At 36.1% G+C, this 25,883-nt stretch overlaps 1 protein-coding gene and 1 long non-coding RNA gene across 8 annotated transcripts in view; one reads left to right on the top strand and one right to left on the bottom strand.

Annotated features, from left to right (window-relative positions):
• LOC137864024 (uncharacterized) lies at positions 1-14,432 on the top strand. 2 transcript variants are annotated; one of them, XR_011101279.1, is made up of 4 exons: positions 3-111; positions 1,245-1,902; positions 3,374-4,111; positions 13,584-14,432. It is a non-coding gene; the product is annotated as an uncharacterized lncRNA (long non-coding RNA). The 2 variants fall into 2 exon arrangements; XR_011101278.1 differs by lacking the exon at positions 13,584-14,432 and having other exon boundaries at positions 1-111; positions 3,374-10,064.
• The window catches only part of MAPK9 (mitogen-activated protein kinase 9), a 23,918-nt gene continuing 6,546 nt past the window's right edge, over positions 8,512-25,883 (bottom strand). For 3 of the 6 annotated variants that reach the window (XM_068697707.1, XM_068697709.1, XM_068697713.1), the window contains exons 3-12: positions 23,655-23,784; positions 22,891-22,949; positions 22,074-22,212; positions 20,738-20,903; positions 19,417-19,488; positions 15,216-15,398; positions 14,426-14,550; positions 13,914-13,977; positions 12,935-13,006; positions 8,512-12,156 (exon numbers count right to left, since the gene is read on the bottom strand). In XM_068697707.1, coding sequence (XP_068553808.1) covers positions 12,014-12,156; positions 12,935-13,006; positions 13,914-13,977; positions 14,426-14,550; positions 15,216-15,398; positions 19,417-19,488; positions 20,738-20,903; positions 22,074-22,212; positions 22,891-22,949; positions 23,655-23,784 — 1,153 coding nt within the window. In that variant the 3' untranslated portion in view covers positions 8,512-12,013. Of the gene's footprint in view, positions 12,162-12,934; positions 13,007-13,913; positions 13,978-14,425; positions 14,551-15,215; positions 15,399-19,416; positions 19,489-19,723; positions 19,796-20,737; positions 20,904-22,073; positions 22,213-22,890; positions 22,950-23,654; positions 23,785-25,883 lie in introns of all 6 variants that reach the window. The other 3 variants (XM_068697710.1, XM_068697711.1, XM_068697712.1) reach the window with 3 other exon arrangements.

Below are 25,883 nucleotides of genomic sequence, written 5' to 3' on the forward strand. Positions count from 1 at the left end.
AAACTCCGCCAGTGCTGGAAGTGAGCTGGCACGAGGAGTGACGGAAGAGGACTCGGTCTGTGCGTCCATCGTTATCTTTTCACTGCACGTCAGCTCAGAGATAACACCAGGGTGAGTAAATTAGCAAAAACACAAAACTAGAAAGAGCTCTATCGTAGGAGTGCCAGCTAATGCAAGTGTCTGGATCAGTGCTAAGATGCCTAAGGAAGGTGCAGCAGAGGAGCAATCCTTGGGGCAAGCTCCCACTAGTCCCCTGCACCTCTCTACATCTCCTTCTTACTGCAGAGATTTCAGAAAAGTGCCTGAATGAGCTCCCAGCTCTTCAGCAAGGAACATACTTGTGATTAACGATTTTGCCAGGCATGACTGACCCTTTAATTCTGCATTTTTCCCCTCTAAGACTGAGGATTTTGACTGGATGCAGCCACACCTACCCCTCTGAGCTGGTGCTGTGCTCCCCTCTAATGGGCAAGTTTGTGAAAGACATTTGATTTACCTTTGGCAATGATGCAGGAAAGGGGGGGCTCTTAAGAGGAGAATTTAGGAAGTGTAGTTAATCTGACAGTTTCCTGTTACTATCAGAAAACTGATGTAAAGGTGATCGTCTGTACAAGATCACAGTCTGGCATTTCTTACACCACTTACTTCTTACACCAAGAGACTGAAAAGGTGAGGATCAGGGAGAGGAAATAACTTCCCAAATTATTTGATTGAGTGCCTTAAAAACAAGAGACCCTTTCAGCTTGCTTGCAGATTTTGGTCTTCCTTCAGTTATAGCCAGGATATTTCTGTGCTGAACCCATTCTCCTGTGAGAAGAGGCAGCAAACCCAAACACCACACATTTATTCCTATCCAGTAGTTTTTGTAAGAGAAACTGAAGCAGGGCCGAGGAGAACTCCTCTGCTCCTTCCCCTCAAGGTTCTTGCCCTTGAAACACCATGGGGTGCGGCCCAGGCCTGCCTCACTCGCACAGCCGTCATTTGCCTTCCTCACAGGGCAGGCAGGGGTCCAGCGACCTCCGACGTCCATGAGATCACAGAATCACAGAATTTCTAGGTTGGAAGAGACCTCAAGATCATCGAGTCCAACCTCTGACCTGAAAGATGTTCTTCAGAGCTGAGGGGGCAGGGGGAGAGCAGCCAACAGCTGGGACTTGTCTCTTTTCTGACCCCTGGACAGGGGAGCACAGTCCTGTGCTTGCAGTGTGAAAAATATATATCCGATTTTTTTTCTTTGACCACAGAAATAATCTCCCAGCCCAGGAATGAAACAACTCCAATGGTGGGCAGCTCTGCAATGGGCCACCCGCAGATGTCAGTCAAATAACACTGAAAATAGAGAGGGTCAGACAGCAGGAGCAGATCCCGGGGCCGAGAAGCAACCGGGCACGGCCACTCAAGCCCACAGTGTACAAAAAGCAAAACTGGAGCCTGAAACGAGATCCAGGCTCCAGCGAAATGGACTATTTCCAAGTATTTGAAAAGCTTCAGACAGCTGTGGGAAGGAAGAAAACTCTCACAGGCTGTGACAAGGCAGAGCAAGAGAGGCACGAAAACAAGTTCCCCCATGAAACAGAAAAGGCATTGAGGCTCTGGCAGCCCGCAGGGGACGGATGGTGCCGGCTGGGCAGGCGCTCGCTGCTCAGCAATGTTTGAGGAAAATCCTCCTTCAAGGTACCTGACAGGGCCAAGCCACCCAGAAGACCCCCAAGAAACGAACGCAGCCCCAGGAGGTGTTTTGGAGGCTCAGGAAAACACAGGACCCATCCCAGGGGACACCAGCGACAGCCATCCTCCTGCCAGCGAGCCACCAGCAAGCCCCAGCTCCCCACAGCAGCGCCTGGCCTGCCTGAGGATGCTGATGTCCAGGCAGAAGGCAGAATATGAATCCAGAGTCGCAAGGTAAAAGGCTTTAAGAACTGTGAGGCTTGGGGGAGGGCATCGCTTCATACTGCATGCTACTGCTGCAGGGGCTCTGGGCACTGCTGCAGTACCACCAGCAGCAGCGTCCGCAGCCAATGTTACCAGACAGGGTTAGCAACAGCTTGGTAATTTCAGTCCACTTCTGTGCGAGGTGCTTGAGAAGTGTCAGAGCATATATAAGGTTTTCAGCATGACTGTGCAGAGCTCTTGAAAAGCATCTCCTATATTGTGTATTTTTCCCTTTAGCCTTAATCCAATATTAAATGTTTCTAAGAAAAACGCGCTGGGTTCTCAGCAGTGGTGGTAAGTAGTAGGTCATTATTCTTTACACATTTTAAGCCATGAATTTAAATTTCTGAGGAGAGTATTCATAAGTCTTTTCCAGCTTCCTAAGACGAGAAATTGAATAGAGATTTAGCCAGAGCTTGTTACCAAAATAACAACATGGCAGCATTTCCAGGCTCCACTCTCCAATTGGTGCTGTTTTTTCTGTCATGTAGGTAAAGGGAATGAACATTTTAAATACAGTACCATCAGCTATAAATTACAGGTATAAATCATGCAAAATGACTATTTGATTAAAACATAATATGCTTCAACATGCATTTTTTCAACAGACAGCACGGAAGTTGTTTAATTTTCTATTACACTTTGCCTTGAACACTGAAAGAGAAAAAAATCCATTAAATCTTTAATTTCCTAAGGAGGTAGTCACCAATTTCTTCTTAATAAACAAACTGTTCCTAGGTTGTTCGCTTTTCTTAATTATCATTAAACTCCTCATTAAATTCTGGTTAAATTTTCCCTTGCAGTTCAAGTTGGTATCCTCAGTGTTTCCTAAAATAAATTGCACTGCCATTTACTGTTAGACTACTGTAGTACTCTATAAGGAAATGATTTAAAAAAGCATCTCCCCCAAAATACTGCTTTGGCCATATGGTTATTTGTATTTACTCTAGATTGGGGTAAGGAAAAGCAAGCCCTAGTATCAAGTGCTAAACAGCAAATTCTGACAGAAAACAGACCCCAGTGTTGAAGAGATGACACCAAGAGCCACATCAGACTAAACATGCACACTGTGCCACCGCTGCCTCCTCACCCCTCTTCCACCAAAATCCCAGTGCACAACCCAAGAGTTTAAGTAGGTGCACAGGGCCGAAGCTCCTTCTAATGCTGGGTAAGGACATAATTTAACACCAGATTCCCCTCACAGAAGAAAATCTGCCAGGGAGAGCAATTTTGGTGCATTATCTCCTGAAAAAAAAAAAAAAAAAAAAAAAAATCAGTGTAAGAATGCTGTCCCTTCCTACACAGGTTAACAAGGGACATGTAACAGCCCGCTTAGGGGCTGCTAATATTTGTATTTATAGGAACATTTGTTTAAAAAATTAAAAGCTACAGCTTCATTAAGGGGAAAAAAAACAATTTATCATGTCTGTCTTTCAAACAGCCTGGAGCAGCGGAACAGAGAGCTGCAGTCGGAGATTAAGGACATGCATTGGAAACTGGGACAGCAGCGCAAGCAGCACAGCCTTGTGGAGATGAAAATGCGAAACGCAGAGAGAGCAAAGGAAGATGCAGAGAGAAGAAATGAAATGCTTCAAAGAGAAATGGAAGAGTTTTTTGAAACCTTTGGAGAAATTAACAAATGGAAATAAATCGGTTTGAACTTGAGCTCTGTAGGAGAGAGAAAAGCCATATTCTGATCTCAGAAATTAAGAATCTCAGCAGTAAAAACTGGGCTGTCAATTACAAAGCAAGCAGTGATACAAACTCATGGGCATGCCTTAACTCCAGGAACTCTCTGCAGTGCCCTGCTAACACCAAGGATGCTCTCTTTTACCCCTGGAAAAATCTTTCAGACATGCTTTGCATTACCCATTCCCAAACCAGCCTACACAGCACAATGGGAAAGCTCCCTGGTATTTTCAGGCTCACTCGTACTAATGCACCAAGTGGCTGACTTTTTTAATTTCAGGATAATGTGCTTGTTGGGAGTGTTTTACTAGCCAGCCTAGAAAGCACATTGGTGTTAAATGGGCTTCAGGGGTGTTGAGTTTATACCTGCATCCTTAAGGCAGATGATTTCTTTGGAGACAAACACAGAGAAATAATGAGACCAAACATCTCCTTATAGACCATGCCAGCACTGCCATGTGGCCCTGTGGCTGGAATCTGGAGCTTCAGGGTAAGTCCTGTCCTCTCCCTAAAGGAATTTCCTTTCATGGAGGAAGAGGTATCTCGGATAGACAAGAGTCTCCCTGCCAGACTCCCATAAGTATGCCTGTCTTAAGAATGTTACTAGTAGACTCCTTCACTCATCTTTGCAGAGCTACCTCTATACACACCATAAACACATTAACTATTTTAATACTAGAGTTTTAATACTGTTGTTTTTGTTGTTTTAATACTATAGTTTTAGTAACTATTTTAATACTTCCCCAGTTACATCAGACAGCTTTACAAAGTGACTAAGAAACCTTATCAGTGTCTTCATAAGAATACTTACCTCTTCAAGAAAATACAATGAAATGATTTATTGTTTTCAAATTTAGCTGTACATCTGCATTATTCAGTCAGGACAAGATGAAACAACATTGTTAGAGAATTAGGTGAAAAGCAAATTATTTCAAAGTCCATATATATATACAAATAAACACACCCCATACGGCCAGTAGCTTATCTGCATCTTACAAGAAAGTCTGAAAAAACAATTATGATACTGGTTAAACACAAGGATGTGAATACAGATCTGTCAGTATCACCCAGAAAGCTTCTGCAATTTTGAAGATCAAATTCCAAAATACACTTCTTACTTGGCAGTAAAACCAAGTGCTGTTAACATGTCCAAATGTTCCAGGTGATCAGGAGAAAGCAGCTCCAGAAAGTGTTTTAAGCTGATATTAATTTACTTTTCATACTCATACTTACTTTTTGGTGAACCGAAAACTGAAGTGTAATGAAACATTATGTTTTATAAAACTAAGAACATATTCTTCCAATTAGATAAAACGTTCCACTTCAACACAAGAAGAAGCAAGAAACAACACATAGCTATAGTAAATAAAACAAACTACTCAAATTGTTTAAGTATACATATTTATTTGTAATTTTACAGTGGCTTTAGTATTGTTTTATGATACGTTTTTTGGAGAAAAAGCATCAGAACAAGGCTTTAACTAGCACTTCAGAACTAGTTATTGACAGCTTTCCTTATGAAATTCTAGTTTCCTTAAAAAAAAAATCAATCCAAAAAAACAAGGAAGCGTGACTGCTGTCCATGAAACAAAAAATACTGTCTAGTCATCCTGAAAACAAAGTCCAGCATCAGACAAAATAGCCACTGCATTGAAGGGAACATGTTCCTATTGCACAAGCATAAAGAATGAGATATGACAATCAAAGCCTAATTTCATACGCAGAAGAGGCCACATGTATCTATATAATTAGACTTCAAAGCACATCTTTCTTCTGAAATTATATACCATAACTAATATTAAGGCCATAAAATCAGAACACTATAACAAGTGATAGGGCTTGATGCTACGTTTTGTGACATTTGGTAAACAGAAGGTGGAAAAGAGGGGCAAAACAAGACAAACAAAGCATTTCAAAGGGAGATAAAGGCATTTCAAAAAAGTTCTTGAACTGAAGTTGGGTGGGAGGGTGGTTATTTTAAGTAATCGGGAAAAATTGGATTTCAATACAAATAACTCAAGGAGCCCATTATACTCTTTAATAGCATGTGTTCTGGAGCAAACTACATAATATATTCTCTGGATTTAACATTTGTATTTGTACAAAACAGTTCATTAATTCCATTTGATATCCTCTCTTTAAAATAGATGAAAATTCTTATAATCTTTATAAGTTATCTTAATGACCAGATAAGGCTTCACTGTACTGGGTTAACTAAACACAAGTATCTCTGATTTGCCCTTACTTAGGTATCCTTATTAAACTAAACTAAAACCACCTGTGGGACCCAGCATGTCATGCAATTTAAAGAAAGGGATTGTAGTTATGCATTGCTAACTCTCTAATCATGTTCATTTTATTAGTGTATAAAACACTTGAAAGCAATAGCTCCAAAGAAGCATAACTGGAATTTTACACACTTTACTTTTGGAAAAATTGGGAATCTGACGAACCTAAAAATGTACATTAGTCATTTTATAAAGTTTGGTTTGCCACAATTTAAGAAAATATAGGTATCAAAAACAGACAAATACATTGCTAACCATCTGTTACATTTTCTTTTAAAAAATTAGCACCAATTTAAGCATCTGAATTCATAGAAAAGCTAGTGACACACATGGTTTTTCAAAAAAGTTTTTTCCCAGTAGAAGACAATACAATAGCACATGTTCATGGATATTAAACTAGCTTTGCTATCGTTAACAAATATGACTACTGTTTCAGGTAGTGGACATAAAATGTGGTTCTTACGTGACTGCTTTCTTCTCTGCTTTTGTTATCCTAAGAAACCATGGAGTGCTGAACTCCAGCCTGGAAAACAAGCTCATGTATGCCATAGGAGGCATCAAGCTTTTAGACCAGTATTTTAGAGACACTGTCTTCCTTTGTATCCTCATAGTATCTGTAACGGTGGAGTCCCCATGTAAGCAGATGTTCTGGCCTCACCACAGCACATACATCTAGCTTAGGATGAATAGCCTTATGTTAATAAAAGCTAGCTGATCTTGCTACATGACAGACTTTTGCATTTCTTTATATCATAGATGCCTAGGTAGTCACATTGCTATTCAAGTCACCCTACAGGTATTTAAGTAGGGGATGCTTCTCAAATCATCTCGTACTATGTGTTAAATTTCAGCCCTAAAAAAATCTCAAAGTTCACATCTCTCAAAAAAGGTTTATATTTAAAGGAAAATGCTGTTCAAATCTATCAGATCAAAAGACTGAAACCAAATTTGAATACATCTGATTTTTTGTCATTCCTTTTAACACTATATACTGGTTGTATTCAGAAGAATCCTAAAGTGCTTCAAACCCAGCAATTAATAAAGTTGATTTCTGTTGTGCAAAACTGCAAGCACCTTTTCAAAAAATAAGCAGCAACATCAAGGAATAAGAACTGAAATATTTAAATGTATTTTCTTTTTTTAATTCTTGGACCAAAATAATTTGTCATATTTTCAGTAACAAATTGCAGAAGACTATTTTATTATTTTAATTTTATAGTGGACTTCTTATACATATATTTCTTTGAAATAGCGGACCCAGGTAAATTTATATCAACAAAGCAAGTCTACAAGATTGAAATCCAACAAATAAAATTTTAGCTACAAAAATAGTCATTTAATAAAACACAAACAGAAGTGATGATCTTCTCTTCACCTTCCTCCAACACTAATATGAGAAAAGATGGCTTACTTAAAACATTAGTTTAGCTCCAGACGTTTTAGCATGCAGTGGGCAAAAAATAAAACTGATTTGATAAGTTGTGTAATAAGCTTTTAGAACATCACTAATTACTCATGTAATAGACAATCTAAGATATATGGAAAATAATGAGGCAGAATACATTTTTTGTCATACTTCATGTTGAAAAAAATCAAAGACACTGTGGAAAAGCAAAGAAGTTACTAGATTCATTTATAGGAACTTAAGTCCAAATTCTGCATCTGGGTGCAGGTGTCCCTGGATCAAAACCAGTTTTGAGCAGGAATTACACAATACACATCCCAGGAAAGAATTTGGTTCCCAGTATACAGTATCACTAAGTTTAGCATCAAGCCCTGATAGAATCCATATGACATATGTAGAATATACAGACAAAGGCTGGTCAGCATTTACCCCTCACCAAACTAAGTACTTCCATTTCAAGACTCACAATTCAAATGAAACGCTCCACACAAACTGTATTGCTGCAAGACTGAACCTGTATTCAAAAACAGCATTATGCTCAGTAAAGATTTGTCTGCACTTCAGCAACTGAACTTCCAGCGCACACCAAACGGGAGGATTGCACTTCTGCCAAAAAAGGCTCATTTACCCAGTTCTTGGAGGCTCAGTGTGTCAGTTTTTTGAATGTCTGAATCCTATTTCATTTGTAAAATTATAATTTTAAGCCAAATACAAGCTAAAAAGGAAACCAATTCAGCATTATGATTTAGAAATTGAGGTCTTTCCTTCAGGAAAGAAAAATAAAACACATGGAATTACTTCCCCCAACACACACTTAGTTTTGAATAAACGTATGTGCACTCTGTTAGGACTCCAAAAGACAAAAAAATAATAGTCCTTTAGTCCCTAACAGTCTTAACAACCAACCAGTTAATTCTGAGTTAAGGTTCAGTTTAATTTTCATTATTTTGACAAGGAAATGCAAACCCTTACCAGAAACAAGATAAAGCTTCACAGGCTGTTTGCAAACACTAGTTTCCAGTCAGACTCATTTGTTTAGTAAAATCTGTGCAGACAAAACCTTGATTTTGCCATTCGTTACTCATGTTTTCGTCATTTTCCATTACATAAAATGAAGCTTGTCATATCACACTGTTTCCTCAAAGCACACTTACAGGCTGCTTATCCAGATTTCAAAAAGCCAGGTTTCTTTAAGGGTGGTGGTTTTTTTGTTTGGTTGTTGTTTTTTTGTGTTTTTGTTTTTCCCGATTGGATTTTTTTTTTTTTTTGAGGAAAAACGATATGAGCACAGAACATTTTAAAACATACTCCATTTCTGCAATGCCATTCAGCTACTCAGTGTTCATATATCTAACAATGTTTCTGGTAAATAATCTGATTGATAGCCATAAATCCCTCTTTTTTGTTGTTTTTCAGGTGAGCAGTTAAGATTACAGATTGCATCTATGTTGACTGCCACTTCTTATTAGTCATATTTTATAAATTGTTTATGCATACTGCAGTAGTGTTAACACAAAGTCTCTCATACAGAAAAGTAACATTCATGTTTACAAAACTGAGCAGGTTTCTAATATATATGTATACACACTCACATATTCTTAGTCTTTAAATACATATAAATATTTATAAAAGCCAAAGTGCAAAAAAATGGTCAATTGTATCACTTTACATACATGATTTTAGTATTAGGAATAAAAGTGATTATATTGCACACCAAACTTTCTCAACTTTTAAACCCCTGTCAAGATACATGTGCATTTTACTTTCCATCAATGATGAGGTTCTCACAGCATCGACAACCATTTCACAGATGTGGCACTGAACTTAATCTGTAGTCAGGAATACAACTAATATGTATAAAGTCTGCATGCAGTGCGTTTATAGTCTGTATGTGCACACTGAAACAGCATGGGAGCTTTAGCATGCATCTATCCTGCATGCGTTTTGCTGAATATAATCTGTTTATCTGCCTTCTCTAAGAACTGGACATTTATTCAGGTTATTAGCAGTTTGCTTTTAAGTTATGCGGGAATCAAAATCCACAATATTCACACTTCTCATTTCATGCATGTTTTGAAGGCAGTAACATTTTGGTAAAATTTAGAAGCTTCAAAGTATGGCATAGCAAGAAGCCATTAAAAACATACAGTATGAAATGGCTTTTCCTACAAACAATAAGATTTACAAGGAAGCTCAATCTCACGGCTTATTTTGTTCAAAGATTACATATTTGATGTAACAGTATATACTAGAAGGTCAGATACCAGTTCAAATCCTGGGGATAGGGCAGTTTTGTGTTAAAAAAAAACAAACACACACACAACATTAAAAGACGATTTGAATCACAGAGTAATTTGGGTTGGGAGAGACCTGGAGGCCATCTGGTCCAACCAGCCCAGCGCTGAGCATCCCAAGTCCAATATGAAAAACTCAACTTTGAGCATATCCAAAAGATATGAAAAGTATTTGTTGCATTAAATCTTCTGAAGCAATAAATGTTAAAATGATGAATGTAAAGTACAGTGCAACTTCACTTTAAAAAGCTAAAAATAAATCTTGAAAAATGAAATCCAGTAGATGACTTCCATAGTGAATAAAGAATATAAAAATATTCTTATATGGAAGGAATGGGGGGAGGATTACAAGTAATCCAAAATCACTCATGTTACTTCTGAAAAGGTGTCTTTAATAAATTTTAACTGGCACAAATAACAAGGATTAAAAAGAAAGAAAAAAAAAAAGAAAAATAATAGCAACCTGTACTGTATTGCTATCTGGTAAAAGGTATTTTAGATTTATTTTTTTCCAGTAACAAAAAACAATAAAAATGTACCATCAGTATCCAAAGAAACTAAGGTATCCATAGGTTTAAAACAAAACAACAACAACAAAAAGCCCTCAGTATCCTACAATTCAATAAAACTGATTTATTTTTTTAATAAAAAGTTCATAATTCCAGACGAAAATTCTGAAGTTAACATCTTAAGTACTTCATTGAATTTTCCTTTTCTGGGACAGTGAAGTTTTTGCTACACCAAATTAAGCTAATTAAAAACACATGGATACAATTTAACAAAAGCAATTTTGGCATAAAGTTACTGCTTTTTCAAATCTTAAGGTCAGAAAGAAGGGACACTTGTCTTTTACAAGAATGTACTAGACATGTCAGTAACGCAGTGGCTAGCTGCACAAGTATATTTTGTTAAGTGCTCTTTTTAAATTCAAGTCAGCAGTATCTGAATCAACAGCTAAATACAATGCCTTTAGGAAAGTGGTGTTTTACCTCATCTTGGACATCCATTACTATTATAGTTACATAGTTTAATCATACACACATGCACACATAAGATCCTTTAGCAAAATTTTACACACCTGTGCACTCTAAAGTGAATGTGCACAAATTCACAAGTGTGTAGCATCTGGTAATTTAAGCCCTACTCTACTGCAAACATTTTCTAAGAATTCAATGTACTGTGCAGGCAGTGTTTGTATTATACAATTCTGAAAACTGCATTGACAAGCTTCTATTGAAACAGCAAATAAGCTCCTCTCCTCTGACACTGTATTTAGAAAATATATATGTATTAAATATATTAATTTTCCCTCTCCAGTAGGAAATTGAGAGGTTTTCCTAATTTGGGAATAGAGCTAAATTCAATTAAGTAAATACTTTAACTTAATTGTCAAATGACTTAAAGCTACTCCATTTGTTTCCTTAATTACTCTCTAGATAGCATGGACCCATTAAAAAATGGAAACATTTATGCAGCTCTTTTTCAGGTCACTTAGGCTGCAAGTCTCTCCAATTCACCTGTCCTTTTTATCAGTTTGCACTGAATGAAAAGCAAACGTATAATTTCCTTTTTTGTTTGTTTTTGTTAAAGGACCACTGTTGCAAGACAGAATGTACAGAACAATTTAGCACTCTCCCCTCTTTTAACAGGCACAACTTCACAGAGAAGTCACTCATCCTTAAGATTGAACTAAGCCACTGTGTGTCTTCCATCCATTTCAGTTTAAATAACTGAAAAGAACGTCAGAGATATTCATTGGTGAAATATGAAGGGATGGCTACATTCTTTAAACTTCACAATTTTCTCTTCTACAAGAAGATAGACAGAATTATTACGAAGTGGATAGAAAGGGCTCAATAAAAAGTGCTATATGTAAAAATAACTGCCCTTTAAATATAGTACTGAGTGTTCAATATGTGAATTAACACTTACACACAACACTCCAGTAGTTAAATAAAGCAAACTGCCAAAGTCACATGTTCAAACTTCATAGACACTATACATTCAAAAAACCTACTAATGAGCAATACTGTACTAAAATGTAAACAACCACTGATGTCACAAAAGCCTGCCAGTTGGTACTGAAGATTCATGAACCCATTTAAGAGAAGTTATTGGTTAAAAGTCTATTATAACTGCTCACCTGAAATAGGCTGAAACAAAAGAAAAGCCTATTATAGTGTCTAAATTTACTTTTTGTTGTTGTTCCTTAGACATTGATTTAAGTTCTACAACATTAAGCAGGCAGTTTCATAACAACTGAGTAAAAATAAAAACAGGCATTACTTTAGTAGAACATGCAGAACATGGAGTTTTTCTAGTTTTGTTCCATTAACTTACAAGCAATTCAGGCCCAATGGAAGCGAGAGTTCTTTTTCCAAAGTTAAGTCTGCAATCCTGGCTGATCATCGGCATCCTTCAAGGGGTCCTGTCAAGGCATCGAGGCTGCTGTCTGTATCTGAAGCCAATGTTTGCTCTGTTGACATGGATGAAATGTCATTGATAGATGATGACTGGGAAGGACTGGTGTTGCTATTCACTGCTGCATCTGTGCTAAGTAAACCAAACATAATAAAATCTGAGGCAAGACAATATTGCAAGTACAAATAACCCCACTTCTAGGCTCTGAGCATCATTTTGAGCATCTTTTTCCCTAGCAAAATTCTTAGAAAATAACAAATCAATAAACAGTAGAAAAGCAAGTACTAAGTTTCCTAACATGCAAAACCTGGAGTGAATATCAGGAGAATTGATTATTTTTCTCCTTCTCTAGGAAAAAAAAAAAAAAAAAAAAGAGGCAACATAAGATTTTGTTCCCTAGTGGCACAAATACCAAGAAATCTAGGTATAGTTAATAAGAGATAGTACAACTCCAATTACTGAACCAAGAGAACAGCAGCAAACATCAAGGCTTCAATTGCAGACACTTTGTACTATTAGCTGTTTTAAAGTAAGGAGCTCTGAAGATGTTTAACCCTGCATGAAACGTATGCATTCACACAGAGACAAAGAATAACCGCTCAGCATAAAAGGTATCTGCGCAACAGCTGATGTAACATGGCATCAATTATTTCTTTTGATGCCTAAGACTTGTATGGAGAAGGCAGTTCAGTGTGTTGAACGCCCATGACTTACACTTTCCTACAACTTATTTCATAAAAATTAAATACTACAGCACATGGGTCTCCAAAGGCCGATCAGAATCCTTGTCTTTAGGAACAGAATTTTTGCCTACCTGGAGTAAGTAGGATTTTTTCACTCCTCTAGTCCACCAGATGAGCCCTACACAGCATAGTTATAGAAGAGCTACTGAAACAATGACTAACCTGAGGGCTGATCTTTTACCACACCATTCTTGCTCCTTTCTTCCCAATCCATTACTTCTTTGTATATTAACTCTGATGAGAGGAAGGTGGGAGGAATGAGAGAAGAGAGAGAAAAAACATTGTAAGGTTAGAAGCTTTATATATAATTTATAAAAGAATAAAGGTACAATTAAATAGTTATGGGTCAGTCTGAGTACAACTATAAGGGCCTTTTATTTTTTTTTTAAAGGCCTATTAACATAATAAGAGAATCCTACATGTTTTACGTATCACAGAAAGACACTAAGCATGCGCCAAAATCAACATTTTACAAACAGAATAGCTAAGTCATCCCACCTCAAAATATTACATCGATACCTACAATGCACTACAATTAATTGCAAATAAATGCATAAATCAAATTTGCATTTAAAATATCATGCAGATAAACCCCCGTGGAAATTTTATTTTGACATCAACAAATGTCTGCTCTTGAAGAACATGACATGTTCTTGGTGTCCCATCAGGTATGCCACGTTACACCTTCACTTAACAGTGTGCATATCCATTGGCGTCATGAAACCAGGAGCAACAATGTTTAAATAGATTAAGACACCTCTAATTCTGAGTAATAATCAGATGGATTCCATTTGATTTGTTTCTCTTTCAGAGCATTTTCTATCAAGAAAAAAAAATCATTGGGATTACGAACACCTAACAACAAAATATTCAAAGGAAAGGAAGAAGAAAATGAAAACTGACATTTTGGTGACTTCATTTTTGACTTCAGAATGTTACCTGTATGTGTACATACATGCATATATATTCATTCCAAAAATAGTACATTTTTCCATTGGTTTCTTTTCATACTGGCGTAAGTAATACTGCATATTTTGAGTAGTGAGTTCCATTTACACAATCCAACAAACATGTACTGTGAGCTGTCATTAATAACCTAAGTTATTACAGTACATTTCGTCAGTCATGCTCACTTGTTTACCTTTCCATTCTTCAATTGCATGTTCTCTTTCTTCCAATTGTGCATCATAGATTTGGGGTGGAGGCTACAAAGAAAAGAAAGTGTGTAATTTACCTATTACATATGGCCAACACAATCAATTATAGTAAGAAAAACTAAAAGTGATCTTCTTAGCCATCTCAAAATTACTTTCATTTTGTGTCTCCAGAATTTAGGTCCTACTCCCACTGAAATGCTGTTCAAAAGTATCAATTAGAAATTAAACTTTTCACAAGGCTTGATGAGGCCTCTGTAAAAGCCCACTATTCAAAGTGCACTAGCTTGCCACCACATAGGCAACTCTTTCCATAAAGGTAACTATTACATCAATTCCACTCCAGGTGGTTCTTCAGGTGGTTTGTTGATCTGAATGCTTTACATGCAACTTTGACTAGTTAAAATATGAGTTCAAACTATTTTCTCGACTCAAATTAAAGATATTCTTTAAAATTATTAAACTGATATCTTAAAATTTATTTGCAATGCAAACTTACAGCTTCTGCTTCAGCTGGGTCATACCAGACAGTAATATAAGGATGACGTAAGGCTTCATCTACAGAAATTCTCTTGTCTGGATCTACTACAAGCATTTTTGATAATAAATCTCTAGCTTGGCTGGCTAGAAAGTAAAAAATGAAAAAACAGAGATAAAAGAGCTGTAGATTTTTAACACATGACAAAATGCGTACTGGGAACAGAAAACACAGATTTCTTAATCATCTAAGCCTTTCAACACGTTCCATTTGTCGGCGACATGAGAATACTTAACTTTTAATCCTGTGGGGTTAAATAGGTCTCACTGAGCACTGCCCATATTTATTTATTTTTTTTTTTGTACTAAAGCTCCACATTTTGCTTAATACACAAAAACATTAACCTGCGCTACCAGAACAGGCTCAGAGATGCAAGCTTTCCTATACTGGTACAGATTTCTTTCAAAATGAGGTCACAATCCTCTAGCATAAATGTTATTTTACTGTAATCCAAAGCATAAGCCCTGCATCTGACATCAACCAAACTCAGTTTTTGAACAGTCATGTTGGTGCATGGGTCACAGTTTTTTGCCATTACATACTGAATTTAAAATACATTTGTAAATGCACAGTAAGTTGCTATTCATTGTTGCAGAGTCACTATATTGACTTTTTTTTTATGAATAATCATTGTAATGCAATAAAATACACTACAAGATAATATTTCATATATACATATATATGTATTTATTACGTATGTTGCAGACATTTTGAATTAAAATCTTGAGAAGGAAAAAAAAGTTTGCCTTACTTTTTAACTTGTCACGATCAGAGTCTGATGGAAATATCCAGTCTGGGAAGAGCTCTTCAAATTTAATACCAGGATATTTGGGCCTGTTTTCTACATAATTCCTCACTGTAGGCTGTAGTTTCTTCATGAAGTCCGCTGACGGCGTTCCTAATTGTTCAATAACTTTATTCCACTGATCAATATCTGCATCATATCTTTAGGAAAATCAGCTGAAGAATTTGAAGTCTGCACTACACAGAAATATCACTTACAGAAATCTGAAAAGTTGAAAACTTGAACAAATGACAAAAAATAAGAACTTCATTCTAAGATCAATTAACATTCTGAACTGCCATGCAAAAAACTACATTGACAAAAATGTAAAATTTAGGGCTTTGTAAGACAGACTAGAAGTGCTCCATAATGTATTATTCTTAAATATCTTTTGCTAATTAATAGCTATTGGCCAGTTTTGAAAACAGTAATGTCAAAAAGAAGCTTCGTTTGGTAATTATGTCCATAACACAACAACTACAGGGACAGAAAAGAAAAGCTGCTGTTGAATCTTCCAAAGTACACAGTATTATCACATGGAAGATTTTTGAAAGTAAGGAAGTATATGTTTTTTAAAAAGCCAAAAGCACAAATACATCACATTCTTCAAAGTAAGGAATTTTGTGCCTATGTCATGAGGAAATTAGGTTTTACATTATGGGAGTTTCTTTCTATTTGTTTTCGTTCGTTTGGTTGCTTTTTATTTTCAACTTTGGAAGTTTGAAAGGGTTCTAAAAAGTGAATCCAGATTTCTGTATATTTTTATATAATTAAACCAAAAGAACCTCCTAATCAAAGACTACTGTTTTTAAATGCAGATTCTAAACATTTCTTAGGAATTGGATTTACATACTACCAATTGAAAATGTGCCTCAAATTACTCTTGGACTGCGCCTTCTTTCATCTCAAGGTGTTTTCCCTAGACTTGGTGAAACATACATATATTACAGATACACTGGAACCTTCTCTGAGCGAGCTTAGCTAGTCAGGACAACAAAGCTCTTTCACACCGAGAAGACATACTGTGTTAATTCTGTACAAGTATGTAAAAGACTTAAGTATCGGCGATACTAATACAGTAAGTTTACTCAGACCTATACTTTACATATTTCTGATCAAAAGAATGTGCAATTCCAACAGAGTCTAACCATCAACCTTTATATATAAATTCATAACCTATCATTTCAACCTATCCACCCTCATACATATTTTCTAACAAAATATATTTGCTGCATGTAGACTTAAAGAATTTATAAAACACTGAAGCTCTTTTCATTTCAGTTAGTGCACCAGAAATACAACTAGAAATATATGCATAGTCACTGCTTCATGCTAAAACTTTAGATGCAAAGATTGAAAATTATATTTGCTTATTGTATACATTCCAATGGAAAAACAATATAATAAAAATTCAAGTCGGTACTAACTCTCATGCTAAAACAAAGCACATACAATGCAATTTTAGACATACACCAGGAAATTTTGTTTTGAGTTGGAAAACTAATTTCTGCAAGAACTCCACCAATCCATCTTCAAGAAGCTTTTTTTCTGACTAACAGTAGCCTGGCTATTCAGCTACCCAAATTAAAGTCCACTCTGTTGTGGTTTCAGGGTGAGGGGATGAACAGTGATGACTAAATATCCTACTTCAGTAATAAAAACCTGGAGAGAAAAGAAAAAAGATTTCCCCAACATAGAGTTGGGCATCAAATAAGCTATGCCCATTGTTAGAAACCCATCAGGGAGAAAACCTTAATTTCACTGTAAAACGTACAGAGCATCCCATGAATAACCTTGCAGTCTACAGACAGAATTCCCTTCCTAGTCAAGTAAGTGACCTCAACGTCAATAGTAAACCAGTCCATACCAAGTGTGCCTGCCTACTTTGTCTGTCTGGAAGAAGAGAAGTTGGAAACAGAGTCCTTATTACAATTATAATAAAGCACAATTTTCCCCCAATAAATCATGACTATGACCTCATGCTTTTTCCATCAGTCAGGCAGTTGCTTTCACCACCTGGGTAGCAAGAGCGTTAAAAACATTCTCTGGTGCTGCTATGCTTTCCATTATTTCATCTTCAGTATCTATGTTGCATAGTTTTTCTACATTTTTCATCTCCAACGCAATAGCAACCGCCAGCCACTCGGGCCAGTTTATGCTCTCAGCACCCGTCAGGAGCAGGCTCAGCCCATCCATCGCTCTGACAACGTGGAGCATCTCAGCCTGCCCAGGGCAATGCTGCAATTCCCTCAGAAACCCCTGTCGAGATACAAACTACTGGATCTATGAGCAGGTTCTCCTGAATATAGTCAAGGGCACATCATTAGGGAAGGTACTGGAACTGGCCCTGCTCTAAATACCCCAATACTATGACATTTCAAAACTTAAGTCAAAAAACGTTTTATAAAAGGGAAAATTTCACGGCCATGCACACTAGCATCCCCCATAAACCACACAGTCAAAACAGTCTTGCAGCTGCAGCTAAATGAAAATGACAATCTGAAACTTTTCCAGACTGGTAACTGCATAAGTCAACAACACGAATAGTTGTCAGTATTTCACATTAAAGGGAACTGAAAGTCTTACCAGAAAAAAAAAAAAACAACCCTCTAAGCTCAGCTATGCATTCTGGTAAGATATAAGGGGAGACTCCTTGAAATATAGACTGGTGGAGCTTCAGAGAACCACAGATGATAATTCGCATATTCAAGAATATGGACAAAATTTCCTTCATTTATCATGAATGAACCAAAATAGCCCATGCTGACATGCAGGTGAAAGACATACAACATACATGAAGAATTGTGTTAGGTTGGTCTGAAGGCTTTGAAAGGTAAAACAATAAATATAGAAAGAAAGAAAGGTGGAAAACAGACTTATTTAACAATTAATCATTTATGCTACTAAATAATGCATGATCAACTGCTGAAGATTAGTGTCATGAAAATTAGTATTCAAATTTAATCTACCCCTCTGTAAGGTACAGAGGTATCTATAAAAAGATTATGTGAACGAATATTTGATATTCAAAGTGGTAGACCCAACATTTACTTGCTGACAAGAAAAAAATATACCTTCTTCAAAATGTTGGACCTCAAGTAGCTAGGGCTTCTTAAGGCATACAGCCACACATGGCAATTGTGGTTTAATTGCACCTTCTGCTTTCTATATATTTACTGATAAACTTGGAACGTCTAGTCCTGCAACACTACTACTTCACAAGATGATTCATTATAAAGGAGAAGAGAATTGGTTTCACTCCATTTTTTTTAATTGGAACTTGATAACGAGTCAAGCATTTTAAATTTTGTTTCTAGGGAAATACTTTGAAATGCATCAAATTCTTCAAGGAACATGCATTCAATTAAATGATTATTTTTGTTCACTTAACACAGCATAGGGGCTTGTCTCTGATCCACTGTTCTTGAGATTTCCAAACTAAGGCATATACAAAAATATATGGTTTTAATACAGAAAAATTTCCTGTAATTCCTATCATATAAGGAAGCACAATTATGTGAAGACAAATTTGGATCAAAAATACTGGAGAGGGAGATGGGGGAATCTTAAGAAAAAGTAAGCCTGAAATAAAGTTTTCATAAAATGAAAACAAAAATTCCAAAATAAAAATAATTGTTCCTTTTGTATTAAATAATATTTTTTCTTAATATCTCATGCAGTGTGCTTGCAATTAGCACTTGCTGGACAGCAGTGTCCTAATGAGCAAGAAAAAAAATCTGACAAACTCAAAAACTCATACATTAAAAAAAAGTTCACTGTTCAACAAAATAGGAAGCAAAAATGCATGCATAGTAAGAAGTAAATTTGTAGGCCTTTGCTTATAACACTTATCTACAAAGAACAATAGTAAGAAAATATACTTACTGGTGTTTATTTTTTAATCTAACAGTATCCTTTTAAAGCTAGAAAAGCTGAAGCTCTTAATGTAAATCCTATGGATTCAATCAATACAAATTACAGTAAATAGTCTACTACAAAAATAAAATGGGAAGGCTTAACGATTTGGCTAATGACACTAATTTCATATATTACAGTAGATCTATTAAAACATTATGGAAAACACTATTTATGCTTTTATACTTATACAGATCAAAATGTGTTTCTGCTGGAAGTGGAATGGGGTTCAAGGATGACTAGGGAAGGATACGATCAGTGCCTTGGAAAATCACACAACCTTTCACCAATTCTCCCATGATGCACCCAACTGACCAGATATCAACTGAAAGTAAAAATGAGATGATCAAATTATGAAGTCTCATGAACAAAAGTGAGGAAAAAAACAAAAACATCTAGCATCTACAATAAAACACAACAATGTGGAAAAACAAACTATTAACATGAATTTTCAATCATTTCAACACCGACTAACTTAACTGTTGCTAAATTGTGGTTTTAGCATTTTGTAAAAATATAAATACTGTTTACATTTCTGAAACAACCATGAAGAAGGATACAATCTCTTCCTGGGAACAGGACCTTATGGAGGACCATTTCTGCCATAATGCACCCAACAGACCAGATATCCACTATCATATGTTAGGTGCAACAAGGACAAAAGATTAAAGATTTTTTAAATACGATGATTATTTATTTGTAACTTCACACTGCACATTTATAGTCCTGCAATTATTTTCCTGTCCTATTGAGAACTGCCTCTACTAATGTTCTCGTCCACATGAGTATTTGCTGTAGTACAAGTTGCCACACGCATCAATGTAAACTCTTAAGTGGCTCAGCAAGGTCCTGTGAGTCCCTTGTATTAGGCAGCCAAAGTTACAGAAAGTACGATACCCCCAAGCCCCAGTGACAAAGCAAAAAGATGTACTAAGATAAAAGACCAGAGGAGGCAGCATATTACTCCACAGCTAGTAAAAATCAGCAAGTAAAACACTAATACACAAGTTTGTTGGCTGGATGTTCAAGGCATTAAAAATAGTTAACTATAGCATAACACCCAGCCTTTTTAAGTGCTTTGCAGGTTTAAGGGAATATAAGACATTGTTTCTCCTAGGAATCTGAAATAGATTTTAATAATCACAGACATAAAAGGGGCAGACTGTAAAAAGATGCTTCACAATAAAAATCGCACTGATATAAGGGTTTATTATTTATACAATGATCATTATTTTAAAGTATCATCCAGCATAAATGTCTCACTTTTTTTTTTTTAGGGTAAAGAAAATGACACCAGGACAACAGATGAGAAGATAAAACAACAGCAGGGGAGCAGGAACAGTATACATTAGAGATAAGCATGCAGTAGAAAACTATTACCTTCTCCAAAATAACCAGTGTATATTTTTGTTGTTATTGTCATGTTATGTCATAAGCACACTTTGTTTAAAAACAGACATGGCAGAGGAAAAACAGCTCTGCCCTGATCTTTTAAAGCTGTTATGTTCTGAGACAGATATGATTTAGACAAAAGATTGTTAAAGAGATTTTAAAGTGTTGCTACAATAACTTACCATTTTCTTTATAGCCCATTCCAAGGATAACCTCTGGTGCTCTGTAATACCGTGTTACTACATATGGAGTCATCATAAAATTAGTACACGCTGTTCTTGCCAGTCCAAAATCAAGGATTTTGAGCGTACAATCTGATTTTACTACTATGTTGCTGGGTTTCAAATCCTAACAAGAAATTATTTCAGTTAAGGAAGGCTCAATATACTGGATAATACATTACTCCCCACTCCCAAAGTCCTTATATACCCCCAGTTCACCTCACATAACAACTTTACATTCGTGTTCTGGTATTTCTGCTGGTTTATATATACACAGACCAGAGAGAAGTGAAATGCTGCACAGCTCAGTGCTCAAAAGTCAGGGAAATACCGAATCAACATCATCTGCAGACTTTTAATCTACACAGTTGTGCAGTGACAGCATAGTCAGTTACCTTACATTCTGTAATGCACAATGTGTACATTTATCTACTTCCTTTAACACATCGAGTGGACCTATTTTGGGTATGAATAGTTGCATAGAAAAGGAGATTGTATGAATCTGTCAGGTGTCTGTAGTAGAAAGTGGCACAACACAATACATTAATAACTGCATTTGTTAATGACAGATAAGCCACCTGCATTATTTTGGTTAGCAAATTTCACTGTTAAAATTATGATGTAGAGAAAATACAAAGTTATCCAGTGAGCAGAGAGAAAAATAACATATTTAAAGATATCTGCCTCATGGGAAAAAGCATTATTGCACCCAAAGGAATATACAGCACAGGAAAAACTAAAGCACTTTTTTATTCACAGATTATCAAAAGTCACTGAATTACACATGCACATTTAATTCTGCTCAAATGTTTGACTTGGTTTCAGTCACATGAACTATGCTTTCAGGTACAAAATATTCTTTTCTCAAGGGAGATGATGGGGACATGCAAATAGATCAAGTGTGAACATTTTAGGAAGGCAACAAGTTTCTGCAGAACAGTATTGAACCAGCTGGCTTGGAGTTTCTAATCTTCTACTCAGACTTTTCTCTTGAAATAACAGAATAATTATTTACAGTTGTTGGCAGTGAAATTTGTTGTCCTCTCATCTTGCTATAATGCTGGGCCATGTGAAGGATATCACATTTCAATATTCATCTATTAATAACAGAGGTGGGAGTCACACAGATTATTTCAAAGTTCTATTTGGTCACAGACTCTTAAGTCATCTCTAGGTATATTCCTTTGAGCTATCCCTGTTCTGTTCCTCTCCTAGACTGGATTCTTTTCCAAATCAAATCTCCATTTCTTAAGAATATGTGTTCATAGAGTATCGTTAATGATCTAATACTACCTACTCTGTGGATGATACCAGCTGAGTGAAGATGTTTGATACCACATAGCATCTGGTAAAGAAGATAGGACATTCTTTCATGATCCAATTCCATATGAATAACTTGGCACAAATTGGCATCCATCAGCTCCATAACCAAGTATCTAAAGCATAAGAAAGAAAACATTGAGAAACCCTGAGTCAAAAAGTTAACAAATTTAAAATGCATTTCTTATGCATTACCATAATTTCAAAATTATAGTGTTATCTACTCAAATAGTCTAACTATTAAAAGTGAGAAAAATATTCAGTAGTTCATCACAAGAAATTAGAATTTAGCTAGTTTTAGAAATGGCAGTCAGAATAATAATTCTGAGTTTTCTAAATTGATACAGCATGAAAAACTCTGACTGAAATTCATGAAGAAATTGCAGATGCTGCAATGCATCAGGACTTGATGTTTCCTTTCACTGTAATTACACCCCACACACCTCAAAAAAAATATTGTAAGGACTAATAAGGAACGATTAATTTTCAAGTTAAAATATCATCTGCTTACCCACTCAAAGACACACATACCCTTTTACCCAAGCCCATTCACTAACCACAACAGCATATGCACTGAAATGACCTACGCTTCCATCTTATGTGTGTAGTAAAACATCTTACTTTTTTCTTTCTTTCAGAAATATCCAGAAAGACTAACTAAAGCCTGGATTTAGTCTTTTAGCTACCCTCTGTATTCAAAGTATAAAGTCTGTAAGATAGTAGAAATATAGCTCTATGGCTTATGCTACTATTTGTCAGGAAAATTAAAACAAAAAAAAAAATCTAGTACTTACACATCCTGAAATTCTTCTAGTGATTTCTGTGGTGTAAATACATTTAATAAACTAATTATCTATAAAGGAAAAACATTAGAAGAAGCTTCAGCTTTAACTCAAGTAAAAACCCATTCACTGCAGAAATTATTATTCAAAATCAAAGGCACACTGGTAATATATACAATTTAAACATTACTTGGTTTCACTTAATTCACTTACACTGAAAAATTGCTGTTTCAAAAACAGTTCAGATCTGCAGCACATATGCTGAAGGAACTGAGACGGCAGAAATGTTTTTCTTTTTGAAGTTACATGACACCTAACTCCCTCTCCAGTGCCTAGACAGCACCCTTTTTTTAAGCTACATCACTGCACCCTCCAAACCTACCGGTTAAATACTGTATTTAATACAAATCTTGCCTAAGCTCAGAAAACATAACTACAGTGCAGTTACAAGAGCCAAACCATCTGCCAGACAGGCTTTGTTCACTTAACAGGACTTAAAAGAGCAAACACACTACAGCAATGTCATCTTTACAAAGTCTACACTGAAGGTAAATCCACAACAGCACTGCAACAAGAACCTCCTGCTCTTGGCACTTCATCCTCTTAACAACCAAACAGCTTGCCCAAGAGCTCAACCACACATCATGTAAATTCTATTACCCACACCAAAGCCTTCCAATTTCACCATTTTTCTGGTATTTTGGTTATCGATAACAAGAGAGCTTTTAAGACAAATTACTCTAAGATGAAAGAGGGAAATATAAAGCCAAACTTACATTTTTGTGGTTGACACATTTTAAAAGAACAAGCTCTCTGTAAGCTCTTTTTGCATGGGTTTGATTCTGAAAAGGACGACTCAACTTCTTTACGGCAACATTTATTCCAAGGACTGTATCAAACGCAGCACTAGAAGTTTTCAAAAAGACAAACAACTTAAGCTGAAGTCTGTTTTGGGGAGAGGTGGGGGAAAAGGGCAGATAGGAACAAGGAAATAAATCAAGATTTGCAAAAATTAGTATCAACTAAGCAGCTTCATCTAATTTACATCTACAAAATGTACATTCCTTAAAAACAGAATTAGGTTAAATAAAGGCACTAACATTCTTACAAGAAGTCTTCTGTGCCCCCCCCTCCCCAATAAGACAGTATATGCTGACTCAATAGATGGAAAAATATGTTAAGCTTATTTTAAATTAATAAGTATTTCAGTTGCCTAATCTGTATACTTAGGCCTTTTTTTGGGACAGCACTGCTGACAGTCATTTAACATTTGCAAGAGGAATTTTCCTAAAGGATAGTCACAGCACCTGATCTGTTCCACAGGTGTCAATGCACTCCTCCTGCATGTGAATAAATTACAATTCATAGCAATTTTAATGCTTAGCAGAAAATTACACTCATCATCTGGTTTTGCACAAAGTAAAAATCAATAGAATGGTGAAATATGGAAAGCTCCCAGATCCCAGGGAGCAACACAACGGTTTAAAAATGAAAATGGCCATTCATCTGGCATTATTTTTCAGTTGTCCTTCTTCGTTCCCTCTGCAATTTGAGATACAGATGCAAACTTGCTTTAACAGCTGTAAGAATCTAAGGCTAAATTATCTGAAGTCTGAATATCCTCATTATTAACACAGAGACTATTTAGCAAATTATCTGCAAATGCATACCATAAAAAACACAGATGTTCCAGTCTCCTACCTCTGTAGCTTTATATAAAGATTCCCGTATTACTTCCATTTAATATTACTTTGACAGGGTAGGAAAGAAACATACATTTTCCCAGAACATTTCTTTGCAAATTCCTTCCCTGTCTCATCAAGACACGTACAACACCAGGCTTAAAAGGACCACCAGATTATAGTACTCTTACAAAAGAACAGCTCATCTGTGATAGAAATACTCAAATCATACAAAGTTTACCAGCATCAAGCCACTACTTTCCCTAATGGAAAAAGCAATACACCACTAAGCAGGCTTTGCTTGCAAAACGATGTTTTCTTGTCCCAGATTTGAATCAATGCACCACTTTCATTAAAGGCTTGCTAGCATTTATTTCAACATAGTTCTGCGAAATACACAGGTCATTTTTCAGTGACGTATGATCACTCTCAAATTTAAAGCCTTTATGCCTATGTGAAACAAAACACAAAATGGGAGGGCAGGCAGTTGCACAAACTATTTTCCTCCCAAATACGAAGCACTGATGCTTCAATATTATTCACTTCACCTAGAAGGCATAATACATAAAAAGTTTCACATACATTAATGACTAACAGTGCCTGGGAATTACTACAAAGCTAATAATCAACAGGATCTATATGAAAAAAAGCTGTCCAAGCCAATCACAGCTAGCTAGGTGACTGCAGAAGAGGGGCATACAAGCAATTTTAGGCAAAGTATCCCTCTGCCACCTGACAAATCTGGTATATGTCACGACTCATCCTCAGCACATATAAAAAAAAGTCACCTGTACCTTTCATTTTGCTTATTTATTTACATGAAAGTGACTGACACTGCATCTCAAAAAAGAATCTGCAGCTGCATCTGCTACCTTCATATCCAAAATTAAAACCAGACTGGTAGGGAAAAGAAAAAAAAAAAAACAGTAAAAAATGTTTGAGCATGAAGTAATTACCAAGAAAAATGTAACATCTTTTACCACCAAAAGCATACTTCTAAATATCACAATTCTATGTAAGCATAAAAATCGTGAACTGTAGTAAGGTCTTCCCTGCACTTGTAATAGATTTGCATCTTGAGCAAATGTTTAATATTATGCGACATTGTTACTCCTACGTGATGAAATTATAAACAAAATATTATGACCTAAACTACAGCAAGAAATTACACTTCAGATCTGTAGGCAAAGGACTTTCTCTTTGAACTGCAATATGCTACTACCATGGATTCCTGCTCTGCCAGTTCCACTTCACTAACTTCCCTACTGCCTAAATACAAGTTTGCATGCAGCAACAAACTTCTCCCCACAATTTCTTAAAGTG

This window comes from Anas acuta, chromosome 14 (genome assembly GCF_963932015.1).
Source record: "Anas acuta chromosome 14, bAnaAcu1.1, whole genome shotgun sequence".
NCBI lineage: Eukaryota > Metazoa > Chordata > Aves > Anseriformes > Anatidae > Anas > Anas acuta.